The sequence below is a fragment of the Amblyomma mixtum genome, chromosome 4, assembly GCF_055824585.1.
Source record: "Amblyomma mixtum isolate Tamu chromosome 4, ASM5582458v1, whole genome shotgun sequence".
Lineage (NCBI taxonomy): Eukaryota > Metazoa > Arthropoda > Arachnida > Ixodida > Ixodidae > Amblyomma > Amblyomma mixtum.
In genome coordinates this window covers 119768563-119783531 of record NC_143015.1, presented here as the reverse complement: position 1 = coordinate 119783531, position 14969 = coordinate 119768563, and the positions used below count along the sequence as shown (strand labels likewise).

At 47.3% G+C, this 14969-nt stretch overlaps 2 protein-coding genes across 6 annotated transcripts in view; one reads left to right on the top strand and one right to left on the bottom strand.

Moving 5' to 3' along the window:
• Positions 1 to 9502, top strand: part of drk (growth factor receptor-bound protein 2 drk) — a 45393-nt gene extending 35891 nt beyond the window's left edge. For all 3 annotated transcript variants that reach the window (XM_089587906.1, XM_089587905.1, XM_089587907.1), the window contains one exon: positions 765 to 9502. In XM_089587906.1, the coding sequence (XP_089444032.1) occupies positions 765 to 938 (174 nt within the window). In that variant the 3' untranslated portion in view covers positions 939 to 9502. The remainder of the gene's footprint in view (positions 1 to 764) is intronic.
• Positions 9503 to 12443: 2941 nt separating this feature from the next.
• Positions 12444 to 14969, bottom strand: part of IFT46 (intraflagellar transport 46) — a 34882-nt gene continuing 32356 nt past the window's right edge. For all 3 annotated transcript variants that reach the window (XM_089587900.1, XM_089587902.1, XM_089587901.1), the window contains exons 8-9: positions 13159 to 13247; positions 12444 to 12678 (exon numbers count right to left, since the gene is read on the bottom strand). In XM_089587900.1, the coding sequence (XP_089444026.1) occupies positions 12586 to 12678; positions 13159 to 13247 (182 nt within the window). In that variant the 3' untranslated portion in view covers positions 12444 to 12585. The remainder of the gene's footprint in view (positions 12679 to 13158; positions 13248 to 14969) is intronic.

Here is a 14969-nt window from a genome sequence, read left to right as displayed (position 1 = left end):
TTCTGCCTCGTACAATGGGCGGAGTCGACCAACGCATGAAGTGCCTTTCACCCAGTCCCGTGGCAGCTTGCCGCTCTGCCATCGGCGGAGTAATACGTAGTAGTCCGTAGTAGGAAATAGTCCGCGCCGATTTTTATTTCTGCGGGCTTATTTTGCGGCTATATTATCTGCGAATGAAACTATTTATTCTCGGAAACCTAAAAAAGAAAATAAAGCGAAAGCAAAGCCTCCACGGAGCTGGCTGAAAGGCACTCCACGCGTTGGTCGACTCCGCCTACCGTATGGGGAGAATTCAAAAAATAAAGGCGGGAGCCGGACGTTAATTAGATTTAATTAGGGAAATCGGCCACACAGGGCAATAAGTTGCAGTTTCTAAGAATGCTAGGAACGTGTAGATCGAGTTCCCGCGGCATAAAGACAAGTTCAGAATCCTCTTCAGTGCACCTTTAAAGAATAAAATTGCACGCTTCTTTCATGCATCTTGTGCTTCCCATGGAATTTCACGGATCCTTTGTTCTGCATCCGTCGAATTTAGAATTTTTGCAACGCAGGAAGTTAGATACAGCCTTACCGATGGCATAACAGTGAGTGGCACAAACTCTGTCGTAAGCCACGCGCTCGTGTGTTGCTGTGAACAAATGTTGCTTCGCCACCCGTCCTGAGCCATGGGTCTTGTAGAGCCCTCTTTGACGGGGGTGTTGTTTGCATGGCGTTCATTACTGGTGCAGCTGATCGTTCTGACTGCACGTCCTGTTCCCATGCAGTGCTTGGTGCAGGCCATGTACGACTTCCAGCCACAGGAGTCGGGCGAGCTGGAGTTCCGCCGCGGCGACATCATCAACGTGCACGACCGCTCGGACGCCAACTGGTGGGAAGGCGAGATCGGCTCGCGCCGCGGCTACTTCCCTGCCACCTACGTGGTGCCCTACCACACGTAGTGTGCTGCTACCGTGTCCTGTCAGGGTCTCCTTTTGTTTTGTTTTTTTCCCTCAGTCCCACCGCAGCGACTGGGCCAACCAAGCAGGGTGCCCTAGTTTTTAGCTGCGGTGGAGTGAAAAAATTCGTCACCGACTCTGGCGTCCCAAACTTTTTTGCTGGGACCAGTGGTGTCTTTCTCAGCTGAGGAGGGAGAAAATGGTGTTTCTTTGCCACTGGTAGCTCGCTGCAGTTTAGCAGTCAGTGCACCAATGGCTGCAGTGTGCACAGGAGAAGCACTGCTTCTTGCAACAAGACCAAAAACTTTCTTGCTGAAAAAAAAACAAAAAAATAATTTTGTCAGGAGAACAGGCTGTGGTCGAAAGTCAAGAACCTCAGAGAGTTGAGCTGTACGAGTGGGTAATGCACAGAGTGCAGTGGTGCCTCGCTGCTTGGAGAAAGGAAAAAAAGAAACGCAGCAGCGCTGGTGCTGTCAGTTGGACTTTTGTATAATTCATTGCCAGAGATGAAGCCCCCCCCCCGTGCAATGAAACGTGCCAATGATGCTTGCTGCAGGCACCAGCGTGTTGCGAGGTGCAGCACACTGGAAGCCGGCTGCGCAAACTGCAGTGCATCTGGCTCGTCCGACTAGTTGCAGCGCAAAAAAAATGGCCCTTCTCGTGTGTGCGCGCGTGCGTGTGTGCATACCCCGCAGGATCGTGGCGTTCACTGCTCACCGTCCTTTGGTTTGTCGTGCGGCTCGTACTGCCTTGGCGCAGTGTGTGTTTACCACAGCTGATCACCACCACTACTGCTGCTGCTACCACCACTACTACTACTACCATTGCCGCTTTGCATAGGAAGGAGTCAGCTGCTGTTGCAGTGTGCCGTTTGGCAGCCGTACTTTGCCTCTTAAGATGGAGGGAAGAGCTCCAGGTTATTGCCGCTCGTGTAATGAACACACAAAGGAAAGGGGATCTTAAAACTGCAGATATTTTGGGGGCGAATCGTAACATGGGGTAATATTTTCTGCAAACAACGCATAACTGATGCGTCCATTATGTAAATAGATGCAGCAGTCGGTGGAGCAACTCTCCACGAGGAGCTGCGACTGTTCCAGCTTGGACTGCGCCAGAAAGCACAGCTTGCTGCCGACCTTTTTTAGTCCCTGTGCTGAGCTTGATGCAGAATGCTTTGTGTCCATTTTTCTGTATCCAAGGCCATTGTCTCGAGCTGAATATACCGAAGGCCTTCCACACTTGATTCACTGAGGACATCTCTGAAATGAGAAGAAGGGCTGCTATGCTAGGCTAGTGCTATGCGTCACGTGCTGCTGTGCGTACATGTGATGACTTGAACGCTGCGGAATTTGTACTCGCAGTCAGTGTTGGGTTTGTGCTCTTCTTATCATTTACCTGCTGTTAATTCAAATTCAGCTGCTTTGTGTGCAGTGTTGTACTGTTGGCGCGATTTCCATCTCGCTGCTTGGCAGGTTAGCCGTGACTGCTTCCTTATTTGCTCTTGAAGTAGAATTTCTCATTTTACTTTTCACATAATGCACAGGCTTGTCGGTCGCCCACTAGGTGCCTCGTGTGTTACTGATCGTCGAGCCCAGAAAATGCTACAGTTATGCTGCCACCTGGTGATGGCGTCCGACTAGTCGTGCAAAAGCATCGCAGTATAACCATTACGTGCGGCATTAGAAAAGTGCAAAAACAGAACCGCCTCTTCGCCATCACGAGAATGGTGAGCCTGCTCCAAGATTTCTTGGTTCACAAGCTTTGCTTTGAACTGCAGTGCCCATTTCGTCTCTATTTCGCCAGCGGCGTCTCTTGAGAACAATATGTTGAGCCTACCGTAGCGTATCCCTGAATTCTTTTTGTTCGTGTTCCACTGCACATAGTGGCCCCGAGAAGCAAAGTGCAAAACATCCGGAGTCTGCCATCGTGGCAACTGAGCATTCTGCGCTGACAGACTCGGGCTGGTCTGCGCAGTCCGTGCCCTGAAACCCATGAGTGGCGTCTTTCTTGTTACTTTTTTTTCACCTCGTTTTTGCGCTCTCCGTTGCTTAGAACGGTGTACATAGTGTTAAAATTATTGTACGAGGCGGTGCAGTTGTGTTGAGTGACTGTGCTGCAGTACTGGGTTCTTCGTAACCTTGGGCACATTCTCGCTTCCACTTGGCTCCTCGGATGAAGCTAGGCACGACGCGTTTTCTTTTTTCTGCCCTTTACATGCTGTTATCAGGCCATTTGTTGCTCCAAAGTGCAAAGGTGTCTTCAAAATCGATCTTGTTTTTTGCCTTGCCTCTGCCATCCCTTTAAAGGCCTACTTGACCGAGCTTTTGGCAAACCGTAAAACTGTTGTTTTTTAATAGTACGCCCCTGGATTGTGTTACCCACAAAACATTATGTTTGAGTTTCAAACAGGTAAGGTGCAAATGGCACGCAAAAATCAGAGTTTTCAATACCAAAACTGGAAAAACGGGCGCCATTACCGCCCGCCGGAAGTGACGCATGTTTGAGATGGGAGTCGGGCAGTTTCGAAGCATCTGCGCCACCGGTACCAGTGCAAAGCACTGGTACCGGTGGCGCGTGCGACACTTTGCTCAATAAATACTGGTTATATAAGGAAAAAAAGATATATTAAATCACATAACACGCATCTTGTGCTGCTGTCACACGGGCACTTTCGATCGTGATCGAGTCGATCGAAATCGATGCAGATCCGGTGTTGCTACACGGCGAATTCAATCGCGATCGACCACGATCCTGCTCAACTGCATGGAGCACGATCGAGGGTTGCGGGATGCGTTGACAAGATGGCGGCGCCTTGCTCGCCCGCTTCGGAATAAATACATGTCACCGCTGGATTCTTCGACGCGATAGCTCGTTCAAATGGTTGCGGTTCGCTTTTATTTCGCACACTCTCACCCACGCGTAGAGGTTTAAGCGATAACTAGCCCCTGTTTTTCAGTTAATTTGGCGATTTTCAAGCTCTTAGGCCTAACTAAATGCAGTGTGTTTACCTCGCAAGAGCGACACCTGGCGAAGCAGTTGTCTTGCTTTTTAGTCAGTTGTTACATTTTCTACTATTTGCAGTTTTTCTTCTTGGAACGAAAAAAAGGCTTGCAGTGCACAGACCCTAGCTACCAGTAATTACGGAAGAAAACTTCATCACAGAGTTGATGTGCTTTGGCACTTTGTCACTAGATGGTGCTACCGTTTACGCGTGCACCGAGCATTGTTTTGCTGCTGTTCGCTATCGACTCCCCCGCTGGTTGCAGCAGAAAATAATTAAGCTGCTTTTTCTGCTCATAGTATGAAATTTTCAGAATAAAATTTTTATTAACAATTGTTATTTTTAATTTATTAGAAATCGATAGCGATGATGACAGTAGGCGCAGCGCCATCTCGTATGTAGCAATCGTAACTAGTTAATCGGAATCGAGTGGATACGTGTAGCAGCTGTCCACTTCAATCTCGCTTCAAACTTCAACCGCGTTCGAGACCAATCGCGATCCGAAGTGCCTATGTGACAGGGGTATTAAATCGGATGAAACGCCGCAGAAAAAGTTGTGAACGCGTTTCATGAAGATGATCGCGACGGGATGTTTGCCTGGCAGTATTTGAGTACAGCTTGTGCAAAGTTCGGACATCGCGATGGAAGGAGGTACAACAAGCGTGACTATCAACTGTTTTCTTTTTTTTATTGAAGAATAAAAGACAGACATCGAAAGACTTATAAAGACAACAAAAGTTATCTGGAAGGCACGTGGGAGGTCAGATAACTCAGTTCCCTCATGGATAATGCAATGGGAGGGCTGCTGATACACATCGTACCCTTGTGGCGAATATAGAGGGCCTCCATTACCTCCCGTGTTAGTTTATCACTGTCGAAACAGGATGTGCGTGTTCTTGTGATCAGGAACGCATTTGCTCTCCTTGCATCGAAAATTAGACTGGGCAAGGGTGTCACCCTTTGCTCTCCTTTCTGCGCTTGCATTGGCATTTGCTGCAGTGGACGCCTGTATGGGAAAGGGGATCATTTTTTCTTGTGTTCTCATGCTCCGTTAGACGTTTGCTGACACACCTGCTAGTTTGGCCAATGTACATGGAACCGCATGAGCAAGGGACCTGATATACCACCCCCACCTCGCAGGTACAGTACAGTCTTGAGGGTACAGTCTTCGCGGCAGCAGATACACTCGGTGCAAGACGTCATTATTGTGCATCGCACAGAGCTGCAGCCGCTATGAACGCGTGCGTGTGTTTCGATGAGCAAAGCCGTGCACTTTAGCTTCTGAACTGCCCACAAAGGGGGCTAGCGTGAGGGAGAAGCATCAGACACCCACCATTGTTATCTTTTTCAAAAAAGAGAGTGGAATTCACGTTAAAGCCTGCACAACAGACAGTTGACACCAGCTTTTGCGATCAGGTGTAAAGAGCAGCAGCCGAAAGAGTAGAATGATGCTTTCTGCATTCCTTTCTGCAGCCACGTACAACGTTGGCCACGCACTGCGTCGACATGACGCCAGCAGTTAATTTTTCTTGGATACCACCGAGCCTCGCGGCGAAAACATCCAGGAACGCGCCAGAAGAAAGGGCCTACAAGGGGCGCTCCACTCACTTGAGAATGCCTGAAACCGGCGAGCCAGCGATGCCGGTGTCTCAGTAGTGCATCATTTCCGGTCTTGAATGTTAGTTGTCCAACACACCGTTAGGGGACTGCTTCATCTGCTGCAGAGCTTTTCGAGCGCATCTAACTAAACTACTAAGTGCTTCGCAGCCCTAATATTAAAAATAGATATTTTTCATAACGTGAACGATATATCGAGCGCAAAATTAGCGTAAGTAAACTTTCCGTCAAGTAGACCTTTAATGAGGATGGTGTGCAAGGTGTATGTATGTGTGTAAATAAATATGCCTCTGTTTCTTATCATCCCCCCCCCCCCCCCCCTGCATCTCATTGTTATTGATGTGAGTGTCAGGCAGGCAAGTGGTGCCATTTCCTCCTCTTTGTTTTTTTTCCTCCCCATTTTTTTTGTGGCTTGAGCAGATGTGTGCATTGCAGGGAGAAAGAACGGGTGTGTCCTTTGTTTCTCTCGTTCCTCACCCTCGCCTGCTTTGTGTTTTCTTTAGTCTTCTCTGCTGTCCTGGGACACGAGGCAGCATCCACAGCAAAAATCGTCGTCTAGTCAGCCGCCTTTCCCCCTTTCTCTCTCAGCCTTGTCATTCCCCCCCCCCCTGCATTTGTGGCTTGGAATGGTAGGGGGAGGCTCAGTTTTGTGCTACCCATGGGAGGGATGTTGGAAGCACAGGGCCAAGCCAGCGTGCAGAGGAGTGGCAAAGGTGGGGGAGGTGGGTAGAGAAATCCAGTGTGATAGATGCAGCAAACACCACGGCCAACCATGTAGGAAGAGCGTGAGAAAGGGAGTTCATTGGTCTCTGCAGTCACAAAGCTCCACTGTTCAGGAAACGCAGCTGGCCACTCTCCAACAGCCCGCCATGGCGGAACGGTCCGGGGCGCGTGTTCGCCAAATGCAGCCGGTACAGCCAGCGATGACAGCGCCGCCCACTGGCAGGTAGCAGCCACCATTAAGGCTGGTTATAAATATTCATTCAGAACGACGGCTTGACATCGCTGCTATGGCGAAGTGGATTAGAGGCACTTGTTGCGTATGGAAGGTCGGCCGTTCGACTCCGCTCTCTGTACTGCAATTTTATTGTTTTTTTTTAAATTTCATTTAATTTTTTTGCCTTTTAGGTCGCAAATCGTGATGCTTAGTGGCATATAACGCCGTTTAAGATTTTCAAAACATTTCCTGCACAATTTTACACAGATTATTCAGAGCGCTGGAATATCAGTTTTGAATTTAAACTAAATATTACATGGTTAGTAACAATAGGTTGGTATAGACTTTTAAGCATTATTTAGGGATTCATTATCCCTTTTAGGTCAGCCGTTGACAATCTTCAGTCACCGTGGTTTCAAGCCTTGTGGCTGTACAGGATGCAGTTGGCGAATACGCGTCCGGGGCAACGAGCGTAGTTGCAGGAGAAGCGCACAGTCCAGGAGCAGGCCCTCCGCGACCATTGCTTTTGGTAGGGGCTCGACTAAGTTGGATATGTGGAGGCGGGCAATGGTCGAGACACTGCCAAGTGGCAGGAAGGGCAATTGCAGAGACAAGCAGTGATGTGAGGTGAAACGCTGAGAGGAGAAGAACCGATGCCCCACACACGTCGTTTACCCGCAGAGGTTCAAACAACAAAGAGCGTGTTTTGCGGAGCATGACCACTAAAGGCCGACGAGAGACGCACATCACCCCCACGAGGAGTTTTCGTCCTGATTATGAAGAGCTCCTAGAGCTGTGTGGTATACGTGCGGGACAAACCCATCATCTACTACAGTTGTCCAAGGCTTTTGTGGTGACATATCAGCTGTGAGCGTAAATGGTGGTGGTCACACGTCTAGAATCTTGGTACTTGCACATGGCCCTCTTCAGTGATTTGCACTGCAGTGTTTTTTTTTAGCTGCTTTTGGGGCATATCCTTGGTAAACTGCTAGAGACAGAGCGATGTCATGAGTGCTTTGGTGGGAATAATGGAGAATAATTAACTCCGGTTATCAATGGTGCAGTATGCATCACCCTTGTGTAAAGTGCAATAAAAAGGCAGCCAGCGCTGATGGGCAAGGTACTTGCGCTGCTTCTAAATGTTAACAGCTGCCATGAGCCATCGATCTTTATGCAGGGAAGTGCGTTGCTCTACACAGAAGTGACACAAGCTGTACATGCTGTGCATTGGTAAATACAAGTCCGTAAACTTCACCATGCATGATGTCGCAATGTGGCTTTTGGCTAGGTAGCAGGCAGACCAACTTGAGATGAAGTCACTGTTGCTTTAAGCATTGGTGTAGGGTATTTTGGAAGTCTTAGATATCTGTGCAGCATACTTGCAGTTTGCTGTCGGCAAGCTATCTCCAATGGAATCCCTGGTGCATCTCCCTGCTGCGTTTCCCATTCATTGAATGCCTGCAAATTCCGTGCTGTTGAAAACCTTTGCCTTAGTCACTTCTTGCAAGAATGGAAGGGGAACATGCAAGATAATTTCGACAACTCTGCGCTGCTTGGAAGGAGACAAAGCACTCTCCAAAAGTGCCCCCCCGAAGTCGTATACCCTTTGCTATAAGTACAAAGCCATCCATCGTGCACTTGGCAAGTAAAAGTAGTCAAGTGAATATGCGGCGTCTCTATTGCAAAAAAGTGCGTTCTGGTTTGTTAGTCTCATTTTGCGAGTGCACCTTTCAGCCCTTAGAACTTTGGCGTGCATTGTCCTTCACGGGGTAGCTTTCCAGTTGCTGTTACCGAGGGTAGTGCCCATGCAGTATCTCTCATGCTTGTATTCACCTGCAGACATATGGCTATTGCCGAGATGGCACATAAGTTGTGGACCCTAACATGGAGGTTGAGGGGAAAGACGCCCTTCTTCTGGCTGCCTGCTGCTCTTCCATGGCGTTTCTCTTTTCAATCCTTTTTTTCTTTCCTTCTGTGGTGCACCCCCCCCCCCCCTCCCCCCCACAGTCTTTGAGCACCACTTGCAACTGCTGCCCTGCCTGGTCTCTTTAGTGAGTCTTCCATTGTTCTATTTTTTGTGTATAATTTTTTTTTTGTCTGTGGTAAACACACTTGTGGTCACACATATACATGTTGCGGAACAAATAGGTGAGATGTAGAGCACGGCTCTTTATGATTATATTTTGAAAGACATGCTTTGCTCGTGTGTGTTCTTCTCTGCTGGTGGCACCACGGTAAAGGTTTTCTGCTTTGAAAATCAAGTTGCAGCATTAGTCCTGGTGCCACTGTAGCCCATTTATTCCTTTCGGCGTATCAAGGAATCGTCAAAAGCTGCTGCCTACATTTTCTCAACAATATCTGATTTTTTTTAGATATGTACAATGGATGAGATACTGCTACCTTTTGGTTCACTGTGTGTCCTCATCGACTGTTGTGTTGTACTGATTTATCAGATTACTTACGAATCATCGTCAGGGAATAAGCCCGAGGAACAAATCTTGCCTTGGCCACTGTTGCTGCCATTTCAGTGAGACCACTGTAGATGATGTGCATTATTAGGGGTCGCCAATTTCGCCTGTGGCGAAGGTCAGTGGATGGCACTTTGCTATGCCTACTGGAATGGGCACCTGTCATTGGGACTAAAATGGCAGTTTGCTCGAAGGGTGTGCAGTCAAGTGCTGTCATTTTTTTTTTGTCATTCTGTGCAGTGCCGTGTTTGCTCTATGTGCTTTTGTGCACTTGTTTGCTCAGCACTGTCCCTCAGTCATAGCCATACTTCTATGTGACATCCCTTTGTAGGCATTTTTTTTTGCTCTCTTTTAGTTAAAAGAAATAAAAACAAAGCGAGCTTCAGAGTGATGATTGTATAAGAACAAGTTTTGTGTGCGAGTGTGTGCATGTGGTGCATTTTCTTATTTTCTGCATGGCGATTCTTTTTTTCATGTATGTGCGCAAGAGAAAAAAAAAACGAAACCTGTTAATTGAGAACAAATAAAGTAAATTGTTTCCTTATGAGCTGCGCATTGTGTGCTTTCAATGTTGCAAACCGCCGCAATGGCCGTGGTGCTCAATCCCTAAGCCCATGTAAAGTGAGCTAGAGCTCACTTTAGCCCAAGGTACCCAAGGTCGCAGCATCGAATCTCTGCCACTGTGGCCAAGTTTTAATGTGTACAAAAAATGAACGCATTTTTAAAGGGCTGTAAGCGAGATCCACTTGATGATTCATATTAAAAAACGTCTTGCGCATCATTCAAAAGGAAAAAAAAAAAGGCAACAAAAAATATTGCAGGACGCTTAAGCTCCGCCTTTCAAGAGTGGAATACGACAGCGTTATCGGGTCCCAGTTGCATCGCCGCCTCATTCGCCACACATAGAGGTGTGCGCCGTGCTGGTTTCGACCGGCGGCGGCGTGGTGGTCGTTTTTAGTCAGCGGTGCCGTCGGCGCTGGATATTCATGGCATGGCCATTTTTCCTCGGCGGTGGCGGCGTAAAAACGGAAACCACAAATTAAGAGAAAGCTGTTTTGTTACATCCTTCTTTGTTGAACAGGTTGAAATTCTATGCTTTTCATGTTAGGGGCTAATAGAACACACATACAGATGTGTTTGGAGCGAGAGAAATGAAAAACGATTTGTAAATCTTATTTTTCAGCCGACATTAAAACAAATTGGCACATATCTCAATGCGCGTATGCTGAGTGTGTCATTATATATTTATTTTTCCAGGAATGCAGAACCTTGCGTGTTTTTCTTTGTCGTAGTCACAATTGTTTTCTCGATTTTGTCATACCTAGGTTTATATGATATTTTCCAGTGCGCAGTCAGTGAATTCCTCTTGCATTGCTAAGCCAGCACCGACGCACGGGACGCACCCGAAGCATTAAGCTAGCTTCCATTTCTCCTGACTGAGATTGTTTTTGCACAATGTGCTTTACGTACAATGGTTGCTAACGTTTAATTGTTTGGTTCAGCATTTAAGCTGTCAACAAATCAGTACATGTTATAACACAGATGTTCCCGGGTGCATGAAATCACATGTTCTGAATATTAATCGCTGTTTGCTTAAGTAACTTTCTTAGAATGGCAGTTTCCCGGAAGAAAAAAGAATCAAAATACTTTTCTAGTAGGGGAACTTCTTCAGCTGAGATATATTATGACGAGGTAGAATAGAAATTTGCACAATTCGTTAACTTATCTCCAGGTTGAATGAACAAAGTGCGGGTTAGTATAATGCAGGCATAGCTGGGGGGCAGCATATTAGAAAACGGAAAGTCACGTGGTTTGCGCCAACAAGGGGTGAATAATTTCTTAGTGAATTTTTTTTTCTCTCATGCTGTTTCGGCTTCAGTTTCAATGGCCGAACTACGGCTGTGACGTAACACGATCACATGAGGTGTACTAACACCGCAGTATAGTCTCTGCTTTCTTCGTTTCAATTTGCATCAACTCTTACGCAAGCCTGCCCAAGAGTTGAAAAAAAAGTGAACAAGCAGCGATTGTATCCCAGCGTTTTGCATGACTCACGTGACCTCAAATCGTCTGTTACGTCACAGCCATCGTTCAGCTGTTGAAACACCAGCAAAAAAAATTGATTGTGCATTCCACGTCGTGGCTCGTAGACACTATTTCGCAAGGAAAAAAACAAGCATGCCTGTAATGCGAACCTGTGCCTGCGTTGGTCGGCCTCCTGCTGGGTCAAGCGATGGAGAGCGCTCTGCTCTGCTTTTGGCACAAAGTGCAGTCGTGGTGCGTTTACCAGGGACAGTAAAGCGCATGCCCGTGCTCTTGCTATGTCTTTTTGCGCTAGTTAAAGGTGCACTGAAGAGGAATCTGAACTCGCCTTTTTGCCGCGGGAACTCAATCTACACGTTCCGAGCATACTCAGAAACTTCTGAGTTATTGCCCTGTGTGGCCGATTTCCCTAATTAAATCGAATGAACGTCCGGCTCCCGCCTTTATTTTTTAATTCTCCCCCGTACGGTGGGCGGAGTCGACCAACGCGTGGAGTGCCTTTCAGCCAGCTCCGTGGAGGCTCTGCTTTCGCTTTATGTTGTTTTTTAGGTTTCCGTGAATAAATAGTTTCATTCGCAGATAATATAGCCGCAAAATAAGCCCGCAGAAATAAAAATACGCGCGGACTATTTGCTTCCACGGATTACTACGTATTACTCCGCCGATGGCAGAGCGGCAAGCCGCCACGGGACTGGGTGAAAAGCACTCCCAGCGTTGGTCGACTCCGCCCACCGTACGGAGGAGAATTAAAAAAAAAAAAAGGCGGGAGCCGGACGTTAATTCGATTTAATTACGGAAATCGGCCATACAGGGCAATAAATCGAAGTTTCTAAGAATGCTCGGAACGTGTAGATTGAGTTCCCGCGGCAAAAAGACGAGTTCAGATTCCTCTTCATTGCACCTTTAACCACGGCGGGACTCCATTGCACCTTTAACCACGGTGGGAAGTGCACGCGTATGCACCGGACGAAATTTCCCAAATATTTAACATCACCTTATGGCAAAATACCGCCAACAGTATACGGCACAAGGGTTTTCCTTGTGAGGCTACGTGCCCCTTTATGCGACCGCAATAGAAAGAGGAATGGCTTCGCGACCTCCCAAGCTGTGGGATGCTAAGGAGCCCCGTTAGACAGCTTAAAAGTAAATCCATTGGGCTTTTGACGGAGGTCGCATGGTCAGAAAAATCCGACGCGACCGCCGACATCATTCGTACATTTAGTGTTCAAAGGCCCAACTGGCTTCGCACGAGAAAAATCACATCTGTGCAGACTGAACGCAGTTAAACTGTCCGCTTTGTGCCGCTATAGCTGATAAAACACTGGTTCCTAGGCTCGATTCCCAACCGCTCTTCATCGAAGGCGAAGCGCAAAAACATTTATTTTATCTGTGCACGTGGAAGAAGTTCTGTAAATTAATCCAGAACTGTAGAAAGCTTGAGCCCGGGCGCAGTTTTATTTACTTGCGAGAAAACAGGCGTCGTTAGGTGACAACACTGTGTCGCAGGCTGCGCTGATACGAGATTCCCGAGGAAAGTGCCTTCCGGGACGGAACCGCGTAGCCTATCGGGTGGCATCAGGTTCTTCAGAGCACCAGGCGGTCCACTGCTTCGGCGTCAGGTTCCTCGGTGACTGTCCTTCCAGCACCCGCAGCCTCCATGGCCATCGTCCCGAAGTGCTGCCCAGATGAGGGGATAAAGGAAGGGAATGGAGCGATAAGTTTTCCGTAAGAAAACCCTGCTGGTCCACAATTATCTCGAGAAAAAAAAATGCACTATGCGAACAGGATGACTGTTTGGGGATCAAACACACCCAACAGCACGTGTTCTCTTGTATGTGCTGCAGTTCGTAGAATTTGCAAGCATACCTGTTATTATTTTTATAGTTATAGGCAGCGCAACACTATAGCAGATTAATATGTTCCGGGCACGCCAGCACTCCTAAATTATTTCGTTTTGTTTTCTTAATGCTTCGTTGTTTGCACTGCGCTTTCGGCAGTAGTGGCGCACAACAACCAGCTAATCACGAGCTGTTCCCGCACTCAGACATCATCGCGATTTGGGCCAGCACGATTCTGGTGAGACAATGTTAACGTGATGCTTTCAGCGTCCCGTCCAACTGTAGTTCTGCAGTGGGCGTTTCCCCGATGCCCTCTCACCTGCGAGTTCTTGAAGGCTGTGTAGAGGGTGAAGAAGACATGCAGTGACTGGATAAGCTTGCCCTTGTACACCGGTACGTCCATCAGCACTGCATTGTCCGAAAAGGCACTACGGTCATTACTTCCGTATCTGTGGCTTGTTATGACGAGTATTTCAGGTGAGTACGGCCGTAGGAGCCACCGACATCACTTAAGGTATATGCATAACCAGTGTGTTACAAGTTGTATTTGGACGCGCCTTTAACGACAGGCTGCTTATCTCGAACGAAGACATAATACGTCGGAACAGACGTAACCTTAAGGTGCTTGATCATCTGGAGCGCATACGGCACATTGCAAAGTATGCCTTGTGCTTGTGCTATACGCTCTCCCGTATGGAGCGTTCTCGTATCAAGTGTGTTCTCGATGATGTGTACCTTGACATAGCATGAAAACAGCCACAGGCACCCAAATGGCAAAGTACACGCTTAATTATCGCACTTACCTGGAAACATTGAACTGTGGCGTCACGACACTTTTGAAGTGAAATATACCGTGAGCTGCTATTGCTTTTGTTAAAGCTAGTTAAAATAGCAGAAGAGTTCTACACAAATCTATATAGTAGCCAATATAAACAAGACGCTAATGAGGAAGGCAGTAGTGCACACCACTGGGACATCCCGCCAGTAACGAAAGATGAAGTAAAGAGAGCCTTAGGAGCAATGCAAAGGGGGAAAGCAGCTGGTGAGTATCAGGTAAAAGAACACCTGTTGAAGGACGGACGGGAAACTGCGCTAGAAAAACTTGCCACCCTGCATACACAATGCCTTATGACCTCAAGAGTACCAGAAGCTTGGAAGAACGCTAACATTATCTTAATTCATAAGAAAGGACATGTCAATTACTTGAAAAATTACAGTGATCAGCCTACTGTCCGTTGCCTACAAGTTATTTACTAAGGTAATCGCTAATGTATTCAGGACCTTAGACTTCAGTCCAAACAATCTGGCAGGCTTTCGTAAAGGATACTCGACAATAGACCATATTCACACTACCGATCAGGTGATCGAGAAATGCGTAGAATATAACCAGCCTGTGTATATAGTCTTCGTTGACTACGAGAAGGCATCTGACGCAGTGAAAACCTGAGTAAGCATGCAGGCACTGCGGGATCAGGGTGTGCAAGAGTCCTATGTGAAAATACTGGAATATATAACGACTGCGCATCTACCGTAGCCCTTCATAAAGGCAGCAACAAAATCTTCATAAGGAACGGTGTTAGGCAGAGAGACACGATCTCGCTAATGCTGTTCACCGCCTGTTTACAGGAGGTGTTCCGAGGCGTGTATTGGGAACAGTTGGGGATAAGAGTTTATGGAGAATACCTAAGTAATCTGCGATTCGCTGACGACATTGCCTTGCTGAGTCACTCAGGACATGAACTGCAAAGCATGATCAATGAGTTAGGCAAAGCAGAAGGGGGTCTAAAACTTAACATGCGGAAAACAAAAGTAATGTTTAACAGTTTCGCTTATTCGGATCGTGAGAGGGAAATAACTAGAAGAATAAGAATGGGGTGGAGCGCATAGGCAGGTTCTTTCTTATCGCGAATGGCTGTTTACCAGTATCCCTCAAGAGAAAAGCATACAAGAGCCGTATCTTACCGCTACTCACCTATAGGGCAGAAACGTGGAGGCTAACGAAAAGGGTTCATCTTAAGGACAGCGCAGCAAGCTATGGAAACAAAAATTATAGGTGTAACGTTAGGAGACAGGAAGAGGGCAGAGTGGGTCAAAGATCATACACGGGTTATTGACATCCTAGTCTGAATC